Source organism: Miniopterus schreibersii (assembly GCF_964146895.1).
Source record: "Miniopterus schreibersii genome assembly, chromosome: 1".
Lineage (NCBI taxonomy): Eukaryota > Metazoa > Chordata > Mammalia > Chiroptera > Miniopteridae > Miniopterus > Miniopterus schreibersii.
Window position 1 is genome coordinate 27648664 of NC_138101.1, and position 18264 is coordinate 27666927.

The 18264-nt window shown below is 46.0% G+C and overlaps 1 protein-coding gene across 2 annotated transcripts in view; it reads left to right on the top strand.

Moving 5' to 3' along the window:
* Positions 1 to 2038: 2038 nt before the first annotated feature.
* CWH43 (cell wall biogenesis 43 C-terminal homolog) overlaps positions 2039 to 18264 on the top strand; it is a 38950-nt gene continuing 22724 nt past the window's right edge. The window contains exons 1-6 of one of the 2 annotated variants that reach the window (XM_081144875.1): positions 2039 to 2105; positions 3802 to 3993; positions 7790 to 7910; positions 8279 to 8433; positions 10887 to 11088; positions 14958 to 15046. In XM_081144875.1, coding sequence (XP_081001001.1) covers positions 2063 to 2105; positions 3802 to 3993; positions 7790 to 7910; positions 8279 to 8433; positions 10887 to 11088; positions 14958 to 15046 — 802 coding nt within the window. In that variant the 5' untranslated portion in view covers positions 2039 to 2062. The remainder of the gene's footprint in view (positions 2106 to 3801; positions 3994 to 7789; positions 7911 to 8278; positions 8434 to 10886; positions 11089 to 14957; positions 15047 to 18264) is intronic. The other variant, XM_081144874.1, reaches the window with a different exon arrangement.

An 18264-nucleotide genomic window follows, 5' to 3' on the forward strand; every position in this document is an offset into this window, starting at 1 on the left:
CCTGCACACCCTCTACTGGGGATCCAGCCGGCAACCCAGGCATGTGCCCTGACAGGGAATTGAACCCTGACCTTCTGGTCCATGGGTCAATGCTCAACCACTGAGCAACACCGACCGGGCATCACTGTGTTTTGATTTGCATTTCCCTAATGATATGATATTGAATATATTTCCCTGTGCTTACTGGCTACATGTGTATGTTCTTAGGAGAAAAGTCTATCAAATCTTTTGTTCATCTTTAAATTGGGTTATTTGTCACTTAATGATTGAGCTGTAATTGTGTGTGTATTTGCATATTCTGGATACCAGTTTCTTACCAGATGTATGATTTAAAAATATTTTCTCCCATTCTGTGTATTGTCTTTTCACTTTCTTGAGAGTGTCCTTTGAAGCACAAAAGCTTTTTTAACTTACCTTTGTTGTTGAAAATATTACAGATGTCCACTTTCCCCTCCCCACTGACCCCCTCCACCTGCTCCCACCCTTCCCCAGGCCTTCCTGGAGCTATTGTCTGTCCATGTGAAGCACAAAACCTTTTAATTTGAAGTTCAACTTACCTGTTATTTCTTCTGTTATTTGTGCTTTTAATGTTGTATCTCAGAATCCATTGCCTAACTGAAGCTCATGCACATTTACTCCTATGTTTTCTTCTATGGGTTTTATAGTTTTGACTCTCATATTTAGGTCTTCGATGCATTTTGAGTTAATTTTTGCACATGATGCCAGGTAGGGGGTCCTGCTTCATTCCTTTTCATGTGGATGTTACGTTGTCCAAGAACAGTTAGCTGAAAAGATTATCCTTTTACCCGCGTAATTGTCTTGGGAAGCTCGTTGAAAATCACTTGGTCTTAAAGATAGGGTTTGTTGGGGCTGTCAATTCATTCCATTGATCGACCCATAACTTTATCCTGTGACGAAGTACTAGTAAGTAATTGTGTGGAACTCTCCTCAAACTGGACTCGGAGCAATAATTACCCTTACGTGATTCTTACACTTTTAGGCAACTTATCCTTTAGTTTCAGAGCAAACTTTTCAGACGTGATTAATGATGAACTACCCCCATTCCATATTTAAAGCGAAAAAAATCAAAATGCTCTGAGAGGGTTCTAAAAAACGACGACGACCTTCTGGGGAGCGGTAGCAGCGGCGGGGGAGCCGGCGAGCGGGCGGGGCCGCGGGGCGGAGCGCGCCCTCCCTCGGCCGCGGCCACTCGGGGGCCGGCGCGCGGCGTCCACGCGGGCGGTCTCCCCTCGCACCTGTTCGCTCTCCCGGAGCAAGTGGTGCGACGCCTGCAAAGGCCACCGAAAATCCTGCGGCCGCTAGACGCTTTGATCGCCTTTCCGGAGAGCAATCTGTTCGCTCCGCAAGCGGAAACGGAGCAGCGCAGGCAGGCGCGGGGAGCCGGGGCCGCCCGCCTCCCGAGCGCCCCCCGAGCCTTAGGAGCACCCAAGGCCTGGTCACACCTGGTCGCCAGAAGCTCCCGGCGGTCCCAGCGAGCCCCCAGCCTTTCCCGCTGCCTTCTGCTCGCCCTGCGGGCCGCGTTTGAACCAGGGCGCCGCGCGTCCCGGCGGCGCTCTCCCGCCTCCTGCGCGCTGGCAGCGCTCCGCCGCGGGGCTGCTCTGGGAGCCCGCCCGACAACCCGGCTTTTGCCCCGCGGCGGGGTCCCCCAGGTCCCCACGCTCGGACGCATGTCCCCTGCAGTGTATAGTCGCTTTGGCTGTGGCGCCCGGCTTTGGCTGAAGCGGCGCGGCGAAGGCGGCACGGGGACGCGAGGCGCCCGCGGCGGCGGCAGCGGAGCGGAGCGGAGCGCGCTCGGGCGGCGCCAGGCCGGGCGGGCTGGTCTGGGTGTGGCAGGGCGGAGGCTGCCGCCCCACCCAAGCCTGAGCTCGCCACCCGGGCCTGAGGGCGGCGGCGGACTCGGCGAGGGGACGTGGGGCGCGTACGAGGGCCCCCGAGGACGCGGCGGCGGGCGGCGGCGGGCGGCGGGCGGGGGCGCAGCGTGCGGCGGCGGGGCCCGCCCGCCCTGCTGCTTTCCTGGAAAGCGCCGCTCCGCGCCGCGGCCATGCGCTCCCTGTGGACGGAGATCCTGCTGGAGACCCTCCTGGGTAAGCCGAGGCCGCCCCTGCGCGCTCGCGGCCGCCCGCTCCCCCGGCCCCGCCGAAGCCGCGGCGCTCGGAGGCTGGCGGAGCCCCGCGAGGAAGAAAGGCGCTCTCAGTGCCCGGAGCAGAGATGCTTATCGTCCCCTGGGAACTTCTGCTAGCGCAGGGGAGAAAAGAAAAAAGGAAAGACCTAGACTGAGGTTCCGAAGCCAAGGACCCAGGGAGGCGCCTGCGGAGACGGCGCCTCCGAGTTCCCACGCCACCCTGGGGTCGCCTCCGACGGAGCGCGGGCTCCCCGCGGGTCGGCCCTGAACTCGCCTGGCTGGTACCGCCCGCTCCACGGAGCCCCCCGCTCTGAACTGTTTAACTTAATACAGTTCAGAAGAAAGGGGGCACCCGCTTCCTCCGGCGGCTGTGGGTGAGCGCGCGGGGCCGTAGCTGCTGCGGCGGGTGTTGGCCCCGCACGAGTGGCCTCGGTGGCGGAGGCTACACCTTCGGTCATTGGGCGAAAAGCATAGAACTCGGGTCCCGTGTGCGCGCTTAGCAGCTTTTACAGAGTCCCAAGAACAAGTGTTGGTGTAATCCTGTTGAGTTGTATGATTAAAACCGGAATTCCTAGGTAAGTCGGGAGGCTGCTCTTCATTACGGAACGAGCGTCCCCCTGGCTGGGGAGGGGCGCCTCCCTGGGAGCTTGATTTTCTGGGAGCTGGTAATGCTCCGAGGGCCCATTTTCCTGGCTCAGTCTGGAAAGCGACTGGCAGTAGGTAGCGAGGGTGCTGGGTACGCCTCGTACTTGATCTCATTAGCTCTGAACAGCTCCAAGGTGGGTAAAGGCGCCGTTTGCTGATTAAGAAAGGAGGCCGAGGCGTAACTCGGAGAAGGTTAATGCACTCAGTGGTTAGAAAGCTGCGTTTGGAGCTAGACTGCTTGGGTTTAAGTTCACTCTGCCTTTGCTGCTTTTGTGACCTTAGACAATTACTTAACTTTCTGAGTCTTAGGAGACGTGTTGCTTTTGCATTTGTAAGAGAGGAGCAGAAATAATGTCCGACTCCTAGGACAGGGGTTGGCTGAGCAGTAAGAGAAGGATCCGCGTAAATCCCTAGCGCAGAGCCGAGCAGGGCAGCCTTTTTAGCTTTATTGTCGGTCATTTCCCGGTGGGTGGCAGAGGTGAAGCTGCCTTCAGGTCTGGGTGTTTCACTACCGCATACTGTCTCCTAAGGGTTGGGTTTAAAATAGTACACGCTCAAGAAAATGTTGACCAACCCACCGGCCTCTGCCTGGGGCCTGCAGGGGAAGGAGTCTGCTGGTTGCTCCCGTCGGTTTTCCTGTTTCTCCTTCTAGAAGTCAGCTTAGGTAAGGAAGTGTTGCCAATCAAGGGGCTGGCAGGAAACCAGATTCAACAAGATGTTACAAATGAAGAGATTTTAAGGAAGGTTGTAATGGTTTTTAATGACCGGTAGGGGTGTTTAAAGGAACCAGCAGGGGGATGATGCCTGGGGACTCAGGGCCACGGGGACTCAGGGCCACGGGGAGCCGCTCTCCCCCGGGCGCCCAGGTGCACGGAGCGGTTCTCCGACGGGAACCCAGCTGCGGCGGAGCTGGAGGGGCAGCCGCGGGAGCCGTGGTAGTGGAGGGGGGGTTACTGTTCCCAACGATGCCCGAGTTACACTTGGCCTTTCTCTGAAAAATCTTTTTCTCCTAGGATACGTTTCTTGGTCCCTCTGGCATGGCCTGCCTCCAATGATCTACTACTTTCCTCTGCAAACACTGGAACTCACCGGGCTTGAAGTTTTTGGCCTAGCGTACCTTTCTCCGATATTCCTAACAATTCCTTCTTTCTGGAAGTTGGTTAACAAAAAGTGGATGCTCACCCTGCTGCGGATAGTTACTGTTGGTGAGATTTTAAAGTATTCCTTGATTTTTCTAGTTAAAAATCAGCTGAAAATATGTAGCCTGGTCTTTAAATGCTAAACGATTGAATTAAAAAAAAAAAAAAAGATTTCTCTTTCTCTTACTACTACCTTAGAAGAGTTTTAGTAAAATTGGAAGACTAGACCGAAAGCCAATTATTTTACATTTCTAACTTTTCCATCAGTTTAGAAAAGCCTAAAAATCACTGAAATGAAGAGGGGAAAGAAACCCTGGTAAACAGGTCAACTCTTGAATATATGGTATTTCTTTTTCCCCCCAAATATGACACAAAACTCAGAAACCATTAAAAATTGTTAAATGCTACTGCATACAAACATGAATATTATGCATGACAAAACCATAGTAGGCAAAGTCAAACAACAATGTAGGAAAAATATTTGCAACTCTTTCAGTTGAAGGGCTAATTTCCCTAATATATGGGGCTTTCACAAGTCAATAACAAAGAAGGACCAACAACTCAGTACAAAAGGGGGCAAAGGCTACCATCAGTTTACTGGAAATGAAATATAATTGGTTCTTAAAACTATGTTAAAATGTGTAGAATACAAATCATACTCACACTCTATTTATATATGGTTTTACCTGTTGGACTGGCGAAAAACAAAGTCTGATAACACTGTATTGTAAGGATGGGAAGCAGAGACTCATCTGTGGCTGGTGGGAATGTAAGTTGGCAAACCTCTGCGTAGGATAATTTAACCATATTTATCAATATTGCAAATGTGTACATACTCTTTCATCTAGCAATTCCACTTCTAGGAATATGTCTTATAGTTATACTCACATATGTGTAAAATGACAAAAATACAAGGTTATTTAATCATTACAGCAATATTTTAATAGCAAGATTGGAAGTAACCTAAGTGGCATTTCTATGGGATAAATTGAATAAATTATGGTTATGAAACTTGAACTAGTAGGCATACTCTGCATCTATAAAAAAGAATAAGAACTATTATTTATGTAATGAAATGGAATGTTTTTCAAAATATAGTGAAAGGAAACACTAAATGGTGTGCAAGATACTAACATTTGTGTAAAAAAAGGTTAGATGAAAATATATTTAGTGTTTAACTGAACATGCATTAAATAGCTCTAGAAAGATTTTTAAAAGCCAATAGCATTTTAGGTGCTTCCAGGGTGAAAAATATGGTATTTAGAGACAGGCACTCTATACCCCTTGGACCTCTTGAATTCTGAATTTAAGAATGTTACATTGCAAAAAAATAGCAATTAAAGTTTTTTTTAATATACTCTTACTATCACTAAGAATTGAGCTTATCGATATTAGTAAATATTGAGAGACACTGGCGAAATAATGGTAGTAAAAAAGTAAGAAGGTGAGATCATGGAGAAAAGGGTAAAAAACAAACCAAAAACCCCACCGGACTCCACTGTGGTTGAATGCATAGCTGAAAACTCCGTGTATCTTGCCCTTGAGCTGGATCTCAGTCAGTTTCTCTGAGTTTTCCAGTGGCATTTGTTTATGAACTTGGCGGTGTATTTCTTCTGTCTGGAAACAGTGGACTTGGTTTCAGAAACACTGACAGGAGTCACCTGGAAGTTGCTTCTGCTTTTCTTTTGCATGCCGGTCCCTGAGGAAGGCAGAACACAGTGCGGTGAGCTCTGGGGCTACCCACCAAGGTGCAGAATTCTGGTTTTTAAAGAGCTTGGGCTCAAGAAGAACAGTGGTAAAGACCACTGAAAAAATGGGCCCTTTACAAAGATGGCACCATAGGAACAGAAAGACATATCAAAGGGCTGTGAAATTTTCTGTCCCAGAAATAATAGAAACAAAGCCTTCTATCCTAAATTGAGTATATAGTAACTGAGTTCAACTACCCTTGGCTTGCAGTATCATTCTGTGAATTATGATGGCCTGAGTGTCTCAGTCTCATTTTTTAATTTTCCCCCCATACTTAAATTTCCTGTAAGCTTTTAAAAAAATAATTTATTTAAAATTAAAAAAATTTTTCAACTACAGTTGACATTCAATATTATATTAGTTTCAGGTGTACAGCATAGGGTTAGACATTTATATAACTTACAGAGTGATCCCCCATAAGTCTTGCACACACCTGACAGAGTTATTACAATATTAATGACTACATTCCCTAAGCTGTGCAAGTTTCATTTCCTCATCACTCCCTGCTTGGCTCTTTTGGGAGTGATCTCATTACTGGCACTTTTTTTTTTTTTTTAAACATAATATCTTTATTGATTTCAGAGAGAGGAAAAGAGAAGGAGAGAGAGAGAGAGATAGAAACATCAACGATGAGAGAGTCATTGATCGGCTGCCTAGCTCTCAACCCAGGCATGTGCCCTGACTGGGAATCGAACCCCGATCTCCTGGATCCTAGGTGGATGCTCAACCGCTGAGCCACGCCCGGCCGGGCATTACTGGCACTTTTTCGTTGCCTTTGCTCCATGTGCCTTTCCTACAAAGCCACTGTCTGAGCAGTTGCTGGGACAGTTTTTTATCAAGACCAGTTCTGGCCCAGGAGCTTCTGGTGGCTATAAGAGATGTGATACTAAATACTTTTTGGGTGGCTGTGGTATTTGGGATGCTTCCTGTTACTCCCCTTTCGCCTCCTTCCTCCATGAAACTCATCACCTTGGGTAGAATTATATTTGAGAGAGTGTAGTAGTGAGGCAGAGTTGAGGGCGAGGAAGCCGGCTTCTGCCGGATACTCTTCCAGGTAATCAGTGAGCTTGTGGATGCTAAATAGAGGCTGAAGTAGGCCATGATTTGCCCTAAAACTCCCTTCAGATGCTTCTTAAGGAAATGAAACAACTTCATTAAAAAGTCCTAAGGTATTCTTACGTAACTACAGAGAAGAGCTGAGTGTTATGTGCTCTCTTACCTCTGGCACCTCAGATATTTTAAGCTAATTACTGTGACGTTAACTATTAAACTAGTTCATACTCCTATTGATTTTGCTTATTTTTTACCGTAAAGATTTTGACTCACTAGAATTGCTATAATAAAAAAGATAGACAACAACCAGTGTTGGCAATACTCATACATTGCTGTTGGGAATGTAAAATGATGTTGCTGCTTTGGAAAACAGCTTGGCAGTTCATAAAAATGTAATCATATGACCCATCAACTCCACTCCTTGATGTATACCAAGAAAAATGAAAACAAATGTTCATATTAGCGTTATTTATAATAGCCTAAAAGTGGAGAAAACCCAAATGCTCATCAGTTGATGAATGGATAAACAAAATGCTATATACATCCATGCAATGAAATATGATTCAGCCGTGAAAAGGAATGATGTCCTGGTAACATGCTACAACATGGATAGACCTTGAAGATATTATGCTAAGTGAAAGAAGCCAATCACAGAAAGCTACATATTATATGGTTCATTTATATGAAACTTCAAAAATAGGAAAAATGTATATGGACAGGAAGGGGCTGGGGCCTGGGGTGGAAGAAAAGGGAGTGATTGCTAACAGGTATGGGTTTCTTCTTGGGGTGATGAAATTATTCTGGAGTTAGATAGTGGTAATAGTAACACATCTTTGCGAATATATTAAAAACCATGAAATTGTACACTTTAACATGGTGAATTTTATGATATGAATGATAATAAAATTTAAAAAAAGATTTTATACACCCACAATTTTACATTAACTCTCTCTTTCTGAGTATAAAAATGGGATCGTACACAACAGTTATGAAAGGCAGAGGGTTGAGTACCAATGCATGATTTGCCAGGAACATTTAACTCTCCGTAACTTGTTTGTAGGCAGCATAGCCTCCTTCCAGGCTCCAAATGCTGAACTCCGGCTAGTGATCCTGGCGCTTGGCGTGTCTTCCTCGCTGATAGTGCAAGCTGTGACATGGTGGACAGGAAGCGGTTTGCAAAGGTATGGTTCATATCCTGTGCACCTAGAGATAAATAAGTGTAGTGATCAGTTACCAAAGGGGAAGTTGGGACCAGGAGTTCCAGGTTATAATATTTACCTCCCATCTGGCCTCGTAGAAGTCTCTTTTTCCCCCCTTTTCACAAAATCAGGGCATGAATACCTGCCATCAGTCTTAATAATGTCTTGAGAATGAAGGAATTTTGACAAGTTGCCTAGGTAAAGGGCTAGATAAAGGCCAAGTCATGTATATTACTGCAAATTACCAAACACATTTTCATATACTCATTGTATGGAAGTCTGAAATTCATGATGGATGCAGCTCATTGAAACCACATAAAAAGCCTTTAAAAATACTTTTGCACTTACAGGTACCTCAGAATCTGGGGATTCATTTTAGGGCAGATTCTTCTTCTTGCTCTCCGCATATGGTACACTTCACTAAACCCAATCTGGAGCTGTCAGGTGTCCAACAGAGTGATACTGACGTTGAGTGCCATAGCCACCCTTGATCGCATTTCCACAGGTACGTGTGTGCCCAGTCCATTTAGGGATTTTCTCTCTTGCATAGTTTATATTTCTGAACTAAATGTAACATCTTGGAAAGATAAAAATGGTCCTTCTGCGCTGTTTCTCTATTTCAACTTTTTCTCCCTCTGAAATGTAACCGGTGCAGTCCGTGGACTGTTGCCTAAGCAGAGGGCGCCTTTTCCTTGCAGGTGACAGTAGAAAGCCGCCTCTGGCTCGCGTGGCCGTGGAGAGGGAGAGACCAGGCCGTGCCCCCAGCTGGTTGTCAGCCCTGCACTTCTCCCCCCCTCTGGACAGGATGGGATCCTTCGTCCCTCCTCCTCTGACCCCAGCATCTCTTTCACACAATGGAAAGTTATTTGTGAGCCAGGGCCAAGGGAACTACCTGGGCTTTTTATTTCCAGGAGTCCGAAGATAATAAAACTCTCAATCTGAAACTTGAAAAGAAAGGAAATCTTGCATATTCACACCACCGTTCAAATCACCTGCCTCTCTCTGGAACCGACTTTCTCCAGGATGGACATACATCCAACTTGGATGTGTGCTTTCTAGGCTAACTGGACACCCTTCTGAAAAGAAGGGAGAAGTGTTACCAAGTTCTAATTAATTTGCCCCTGGCTTTTTGTGTAACTCTGAATGAGTCACTGTTCTTTTGTAAATACAAGGCGAAATCTCACAGATTCATGGAAGTTTAGAGGATTTTGTCTCACCATGAACAGAGTGCTTGTGTAATCCCCGTTTGGCCCCAATTCTGGCATGAGCTGGGGTAGTGAGAATAGGAGAACATCATGCAAGTGAATTGGTCAAGTGACAGTAATATTAGTTAGAACGTTCAGGACTTGGTTTAGAGCCCTAATACGTGTTTTATATTTTATAAAACACTAACATCTAAAGGTGGAAACACAAGCAGCAAATTTCACAGATACAGCCTGATAAGGACCTGAGCTTCAAGGTGTCCTTTACCTTTCCTGACCTGCGTTTTCTTCTTTCTTTCTTTCTTTTTTTTTTTTTTTTTAAATATGTCTTTATTGATTTCAGAGAGAAGGGAGAAGGGGAGAGAGAGAGATAGAAACATCAATGATGAGAGAGTCATTGATCGGCTGCCTCCTGCACACCCCCAGCTGGGAATGGAGACCAGAACCCGGGCGTGTGCCCTGACTGGGAATCGAACCACAATCTCCTGGTTCGTAGGTCGATGCTTAACCACTGAGCCACGCCAGCCGGGCCATTTTCTTCTTTCTTGCCTCTGTTTTCAGTTCACATGACCCAGTTGTCGGTCCCTTCCTGCTTTCTCCCCTGTGCTCACATTTACAAAACTCCAGACTCCTCACCAGCTTCTCCAGGCTATCTGATCATACCAAGCATTTTTTGTAGTTTTATCAAATATTTGCTGGGTCCTGGGGCAAGGGTCACCCACCATAATACGTAGCATATTACTCAGCAAATTTAGCTTAGGTATCTTTCTTCTCCAAAGACTGTCTGCCTGGGCTCCAGGCCTTGACCTCCCTCTGTCTTCACCACCCTCTCCCTCATCCCCAGAGCTTCCAGCTCTGCTCCTCCTTCCTGACTCCTTTTCTGGCAGAATGGCATTCTTCTTGTGAAATGGGGCTGCCAGCGCCTAAGGTAGCCCCTGAGGAATCTCTCTGTCCTGCAGAGAGCTTCACAGTGTCATAAAGTGTCTGCCCAGCAGGCTCTCTGTTCCTGCCTGAAATTCTCCTGCCAGCAAGTGCTCCACTTATTACATTTTTGCTTGGTAAGTCATTTATGCAATGAGCTGAGACCTCTTGGTTAAACAGTCCCTGAACTATAGTCTAGTTAAGTACACAGGCACTGGAGCGGATAGCCCAGGTTCCCATCCCAGTTTCTCTTTACTAGCTGTTCTTGGGCAAGTCACTTTCTCTCTTTGTAGGCTTCAGCTTTCTAATCTGTAAAGCGGGATTAGTAATCGAGTCAACTCTATAAAGTTGTTGTGAAGATTAAATGAGCTCAGAAAGAGGGCTCGGAACAGGGCTTAGCACATGGTCACTGCTCTGTCAGTGACTGTCATTACTCTGGGTACAGGGTCAGATGAGAGCCCTGCTCTTTGGGGAGAGTCGCCTAGCGTACTGGAAACATTCCACTCCTTTGTTCCCTGAACATACCATTCACTTTTCCTACATCTAGATTTGCTCCTACTGTTAACTGCACGTGAAGTAACTAACTTTCTGCATTTTCACTTGTCACATTTCAAGATGCTTTGTTCTCCCTAAGCCCTCCCTGACCTAGCCTGCCTAAAATAACCTCTCCCCGCTTCTAGCTCTCAGCAGATTCCTCTTTGTGTTGTAGCAGTTTGTCTCATCCCCTTCTAATTACGCGCCTGGAAGCCAGGTACCATTTCTTACTCGCTGAAAGTCTCTTAAATATAGAGGCTACATTTCCACGTAACCGACCCTTTTCCATTTTCTATTCTAGATGGTGACTGCAGTAAACCGGAGGGAAAAAAGACCAGCGAGGCAGCTAAGGGGATGGCCTGTAGGCCTCACTGGTTGTTGGCAGGGGCTGCCTTTGGCAGTCTTGTGTTCCTCACCCACTGGATTTTCGGAGAAGTCTCTCTTGTTTCCAGATGGGCAGTGAGTGGGCATCCCCACTCAGGGCCAGATCCAAACCCATTTGGGTGAGTTTGGGTTTTTGGGTGAGTTTGGGTTTGGAAATAGGCTGTTATGGTTGAAGGAGGAAATACCTTCTTTGTTGAGCAGCTGGATCTCTGCCACATTTCCAATTCTATTTTCTTTAGACATTAGGAACGTTGCATGAACTCATTGTGTTCTCTGGAGATGGAGGAGCCAGAAGGGTGTTGGCTGAAGGATTGCTACAGGGTGAATGAGGGAGAGCTGAGGACTGTGCACAGCTAAGCGAGAGGTTCTGGGAGCTCCTGCATGGGCATCCTGAGGCTCAGGAATCCCTGCATAGAAGACCATGCTCAGTGGCAAGGAAGGCAGGGCACTCCCCGGCCATTTTCTCTAGAAACTTTCCCCCACCCGCCTTATTACAGTAATGGGCACTTGGTAGGATGGGACCAGATGCCCTGATGAGGGACTGGGTTGGCAGGCTGGACATAGATCTTGATTTTCTGCAAAGGACGGAAGCCATGGGAGATCTCTGCATCCTCTGGTATTTTGGGACTTGCTCCAACCATGGGGTACCCAAGGAGCCAGCAGCCTTGAATTCAAGTGCTGGTCCCTGTGCTCGGTCCTCATTACCCTCTCTCTACTCTTCCTGACACCTCTTTTCTCCAGTGGTGAGTCCTCGCCATTCATGTTAAAAGATTGGAGGGACTTTGAAAACATCTGCTTCAGATACCTGTTTTCTCTTAAAGTGCTGAAATTCCCAGATTTGGATACATGTAAAAAACTGTCCCCAGCAAACATCTGGGCATATCCCACAGGCGTCTCAAGCTCAGCATGTCCACATCTGGACTCAGTAGTTCCCAGTCCCCCAACATGTTCTTCCTTGGTTCACTCTGCCAAGTCATCCTGGGATTCCGAGTCTTCCTCATTTTCTGCACCTAGTTGGTCATTAAGTTCAGTCAGTTCTACTACTTCTCTGGAAGAATCTACCCTTCCTCCCTGTTGCAACCCAGTCTGCCTTAGTGGAGTCCTCACCGTCTTTCATCCATGCTATTGCTATTGTCTTCTAATGGTCCCTCTTCAGCGTGGCCTTCTCCACACTGCCCCAGAGTGAGTTCTCTAAAATGCAAATCTGATTCCATCACTCCTTTGCTTTAAACCTTTCAGATGCCCCCCCATATCAGGTCACATGAGACAGGATCTGTACCCCCTCCCCTTACTTTGACAAATGCTCCCTACCTGGCTTCACCCGAGCTGACATCACTTTCAGTTCCTTGGAAATACCAGATGTCCCAGCCCTCCATCTCAGTGTATGTGCTTGTTCCTCTGTCTGGGCTGCCTTCCCTGCTTTGATATCCTGGCAAGCTCTTACCCTTCAAAACCCAGCTCAAGCATTTCCTCAGTGAAATCTCTGATTCTCCCAAGGATTCCTTTATGCCACTTACTCTCTTGAATCTCCACTCCCACGTATCTCTTATTATTACTCTGTATTACAATTTTTTAAAATAAAGAGTTTTTGATGTCTTCCTTCCTTTCTAGACACCATGCTCCTGAGGTCAGGGAATGAGAAAAGAAACTAATATTTATGACTTGCTCTGTGTTGAGCACAGCAGGAATTTTACATATGCTGTCTCATTCAGACTCTGTATCTCTTTAATCCTGGATGCTCTAGCATGTCTGGGAGGAAGAGAGAAAGGAAGAAAGGCACAGAGGAGGAGAGGGGAAGAGAGGAGTTTATTCTCACATATAAAACTACAGCTCCAAAGTTCCCTGTGAACCAAGCATGAGTTGTGTGAAAGAGCAAAAAGAGAGCTGGCCCGGCAGCCCGAGGCCAGGCGTGCAGGCCGGAGTCCTGGTTGGCCAGCAGCTCACCTGACTTTGGACCAGTGACCTGACATCCCTGGCCCTGTTTTCTCACTGTACAATGACAGGTTTCTTTTGAGACATTTTGTAATTCTGTATGTTGGGGCAAGACATTGAAGATGGAGACATAACTCAGAGAGCAGCATTCCCTAACTGTGTTCTGTGGAACGTGGATTTCTTGAGATGTCAGTAGGTACTCTGAGAGGGAAAATGTCCAGATCAAATAGATTGAGGAAATATCACATCTCATATTCCTTTCTTTGTGCTTCACGAGGCACATGCGCATGTCAGAGACTCTTGGGAGTTCCTTAAACTTATTGGAACATGGCATTCCTTCTTTAGAACACCTGTTCATGTCTCATAAAACTGGCGTTTCTTAGAACCCCTGTTTGAGAAATGTACCATCACCCATGACCACCATAGTAGGAGTTGCTTTAGAAAGTTCACTAGATTTGACTTAAGGGGATGGGTCAGAGGTAAGCTTTGATGGGATAGAGATGTGAGAGATGAGAGGAGGCGAGAGAGAGGCTCAGGGGCGCTAGAGAGACTTGGGGAAGCTGAAGGATCGCTCAGACACAGACCTGGGGGGGATGAGGGAGCAGGGCAGACTGTGTCTTAGCCACATGTTCCCACTTCCCATCAGTCCACCCCAGGCTCGCGACCCGCTTAATCTTACTCTTACTCTCTGTAGCGCTTTCTAGCTTTGATATCCTGCGCTATTGGTTAATTGTGTTTATTATCTCTCCCCCTCCTCACACTGGAACATGAACCCTACGGAGGAAAGGGAGCTTTGTTCACGGATGTGTCTGTCCCTAGCCCCTAGCAGAGAGCCTGGCACATAGTAGGTCCTCATAAACATTTCTTGTTGCATTGGGGATAGAAAAAGATCAGTGGTGTCCTCCATGGCCTTTTGTCACATCTGGTCTTCTGTGGCCCCAGGATTATCCTTAACCTTAAGATGTGGGCACAGGCAGGAGAGCAGCAGGGGGTGAGGGGACATCACTCCAGAGCCAGAGTTCCTTTTTTTTGTTATTCCTTACCCAAGGATATTTTCCCATTGCTTTTAGATAGAGCGAGGGGGAAAAAAAGAAAGGGAGAGAGAAACATCGATGTGAGAGACACACATAGATAGGTTGCTTCCCACACACGCCCCAACCAGGGCCAGGGGATGAACCCTCAACACAAGTACCTGCCCTTGACCAGGCATCAAACCTGCGACAGTTCTGTGTGTGGGCTGGGCGCCTTTTGAAAAGATCCTTAGTCCTGGGCACACGGCAATGTATGGCCTCCGTCACTTATTTAAGTGCTCTTTCCGCCAGTGTTCCCCTCTGCAAAATGGGCCTGATAATAGCACTTCCCTTACAGCCTCACGAGGATTAAATGAGCTAATGTAATTAAACAAAAAAACTGTAAGCAGTGCCTGCTAGGTAGTAAGTGCTATGTTTTTTAGCTTAATTTGTATTATAGCTGCCTGACCGAGTGCCGTCCTTGCTGTTATTGCTGCTGGGTTTCCCCACGCAAGTTTAGTTAAATTCTTTTTTCCTCTTCTTAAAAGTTTTGGCTCAAGAAGCAAAAGAATGAAATAGTGTGTGGTTGTTTTAAAAAACATAACTATCAATTATCTCACTGACACAGGTCCCAGGAAGGCGGAGGCTGTACTGAAGCAGAGGAAAGAGAGAAAAGAGGCAAACAAAACAGGAACTATTCCCAATGACTTTTTATTTTCATCTTCAGCAGAGTCATTTAAAATGAGTCGCATGCCAGTATGGACTCTAACTTAGTAGTCTGAGAAAACTCAATTACTTTATTGAGCATAGAGACTACAGATCTCATTTATTCCTAGTCAGAGCTGCTATTACCTCAGTGTTCTGAATGTATAGAATATGGGCTCCCGTGGGCTCTCAATATCTCATTGGTTATTTCACACTCATATTATCTCTTGGGTGTACCTAGAGGTAGGAGAGATATTTCTCCTTTATGTATGGGACAATGAAATATTAATAATGTCAGCTGTCTTATGGCATGTCCTTTTTTTTTTTTTTTTTTTTTACAGAGGTGCAGTTCTGCTGGCTTTTGTGAGCGGATTGATGCTTCCAGCTTGTTCGTGGTTCCCGGGCACCAGTTTGATGTGGTGGGTTACAGGTATGTGGGCTCACCCGCAGGTGCGGCAGTGTGCTTGTCCAAGTCGCTTGCGAGCACGTGCACCTCGACTGGGAGCCGGTGACCGAGGCGGCCGTACTCGCGTGTGCTGTTGCCCAGTGGGCTGCTATGACCAGATGCAGCCGCTCGACCTCCCCCGTCTCCCAAACCACTTCTCTAAGACACGTTGCAGAAGCTCTCAGGAGATGGAGGGCTGCCCATCGCCGCTGCCAGACCGCCTCCCTCTCGGACACTCCTTGCCTCTGGCTTTCAGGATGCCCCCCCTTTGGAACCCCTTAATGAAGCTCAGTTTCCCGCTCTCTTTTACACCCATGATTTTCGTTCCTCACCCCTCTGCCCAGCTTTGGGGCCCGTGTTGGCTTATCCAGAGCCGGGATCGTCCCCTCCCGTCAGGATCACAGGATATCAGTGGGGCCGTCACACTCAGGAGCATTCCGCTTGCTCTTCTATGCTGAGTTAGGCCACTCCTCGCCCTTCCCTTCAAAAGCAGAAATGGTTAGAGCCCATTTCAGTGTTAATAAACCCCCCACTGTGTGACAGAGCAGATACTGTATTTGCTCTCTGTGAGGAGAGAGGCCCTTTCACGTGCTGATCGAGCGGGTGAGTGGGAGTGCTGCGCTGGGTGCTGTGTGGCCATGCGGGCCTGTGTGCATCGGGAACAGATGTGGGTTGAACGACGCAATAAGTAAACTTGTGTCCCCCCCAAGCACCATCACCTCGCGTGGAGGTGTCCGTGAAATCCAGACAGGCTGCTCAGTTAGCGGGGGCGGCCGGGCCTCCTGCTCCTGAGCTGTGTGAGCGCCGCGTTGCAGCCGCGGTGAGCTGTTTTTACTCGCTTGGGTGTTTTCCATGGGGTCTGAGGAAGTTTGTGTGAATATTGGCGTAACCTTTCTTCTCATCAGAGGGATGCCTCTGAGATTCCTCAAGAAAAGGCCAGATACCTTTGCTAATGCTGAGTTTGTAATGAGCATGTATAGCTTCTTAATCTGGGAAAAGGAACATGAAATACATGAGAAGTCTGCGAAGCATTTATATCATGCCTTTCCTCCTGGAACAGAAGCAAAACTTATGGGGCAGGTAATTAGCAGCTTCATTTTAAACTTGGGAAAACTGAGGTCCGCAGACATAACAACTGTTACTTAGAGACTAGAAAAGCTGTGAGCTTAGTGTCATGCTTATATTTATTTCCCCAGGTAAGTAAGGCCCTATCCTTGAGAGTTGAATCTAATCTAGTGTTGCGGTCTCTCTGGAGTATTAAATGGTAATTTAAAAGACTCTAGGGGCAAACAGATTGAAGGCTTCTAATAGGCTCTTTGCAGTAGACAGGAAAGCAGGGCCATAATTCACGAGCTTCATCTCCCTCCCTGTTCGCCTGCTCACCTGAAATAAGTTGGAGTTCACACTTAATTATCTCGAGATGGTACCCACTTTTCACTGATCCATCCCTGGAAATCACATCCTAAAGCAGAGTGTAGAAAAAGGAATCATATTTTTTCATTGTACAGTTAAAGTTGGAAATCCCAACTGGATTGCAGCATGAAATGAATTATGGTAATGACTAATAGAATTCCATGAATGCAAAGAGCTTGAAATCTTGATGGCAGTTGCATTAGTAAAATCAAAGTTCCATTTAAAAAAAAGACATAAATGTACCAAACACATTCATAAGACCCCAGTGTACTATACAGTGTGCCTATAATTTTATTACATGCAAAAGTTGATCTTTTGAAAATGAACATGTTAGACATTATAAACATTATTGGAATGTTCAGTTACCATTAATTCTATTTGGTATCTTGGACGTAAAGATTTGGAGGAAATTACTTGAGAGACTCATCTCAAACAAAAAATAGTTAATATATACAATTAAGTGAAAAAGGCAAAGTGACTAAGAGTGCGTGTCACATGCCACCACTGGTGTACAAAAAGAGACGTGCGCACATGTGTATTTCTTCCTATGCACAGGTGTCTCTGGACAGATGCAGAAAATGCTCACATTGGTCTCTTCACTAGCGGGTGACGTTGGTCAGAAGGACTCTCTTCTGCCTTTCAAATTTTGGATTTTGAATTGATAGCCTTTTTAAAAAATACAATTTTAGTGGACTTAAGAATATATAGCCTATGTAAAAATAGAAAGTAAGTTTAAAAAAAAGGCAGTAACAGTCAAGGGAAATTTGAAGAGATGTTTTCTTTCCCTCCAGATAATTCTCTGAGGTACGACAAGAAAACAGGCATTCTTATATCTTTAGACTATCAAAACAGGACTCATTTAAAAAAATTATCTTGTAAGATAGTAAACAGGAAAATGTAATCTAACTAATAAACACATGTAATTTAGAATGTGATGCTATTTGCAGTAATTTGGAAAAGATTTTTAGAAAAAAATAACTTTGGCTGGGCTCCAAAGGTGAGACTTTTGGCAAGGTTTCTGGGGGAAAGAACACTGGTGCAACTTTCAGGAAAGCAGGTGACCACAGGTAATGACTCTTTAAAATGCTTTTACCTCTTGACACAGTAATTGTACTTCTAAGAGTCTGTTTTAAGGAAATAGAGTTGTAGTAAGAGATTAATTGGCAAAGAAAGGTGTTCCTCACAGTGTCGGAAGCTTCATACATGACCAGCGATAAGAACATGGTTGCTGATACTGTGGTGTGTTTACCCAGTGGAACAGTATACATACATAACATGTTTCAGGCAAATCATTAGTAACATGAGGAAATGTTCTTGATATAATGTCACATAAGAACCGGAATATAATCCTCAACACATGGCATGGTTCCATTATGTAAAAATATTTCCATATAGACGTAGAAGAAGCTTAGGAGAAATACATTGGAGTATTGGCTGTGGTCATCTTAGTCTTAGGCTATTCTTAATTGCTTCCTTACAGTTCTGTGTTTTTAAAATGTCTACAGTGAATGGAAATTATATATTTTACTTCAAAATGAAATTATTTTTTTCCTGTTATTAAAATACCCATTGTGGGGTCTAAGTGTGGGATGGTCTCACTGTGGAGTTCATCTGTGAGTTGTAGAGGGCCCTGGAATCTGGTTCTTGCCCCGAGCAGTGAGGAGTCTGTGGCAGACAGCCTTGAAGGGTGGGTCACAATGATACGACATTGATTGAAATGTCTAGAAAATGTCATATTCTATGGAGAAGTGTTATATTGATGGCTCCAAAACGGGGTGCTGTAAGACCTT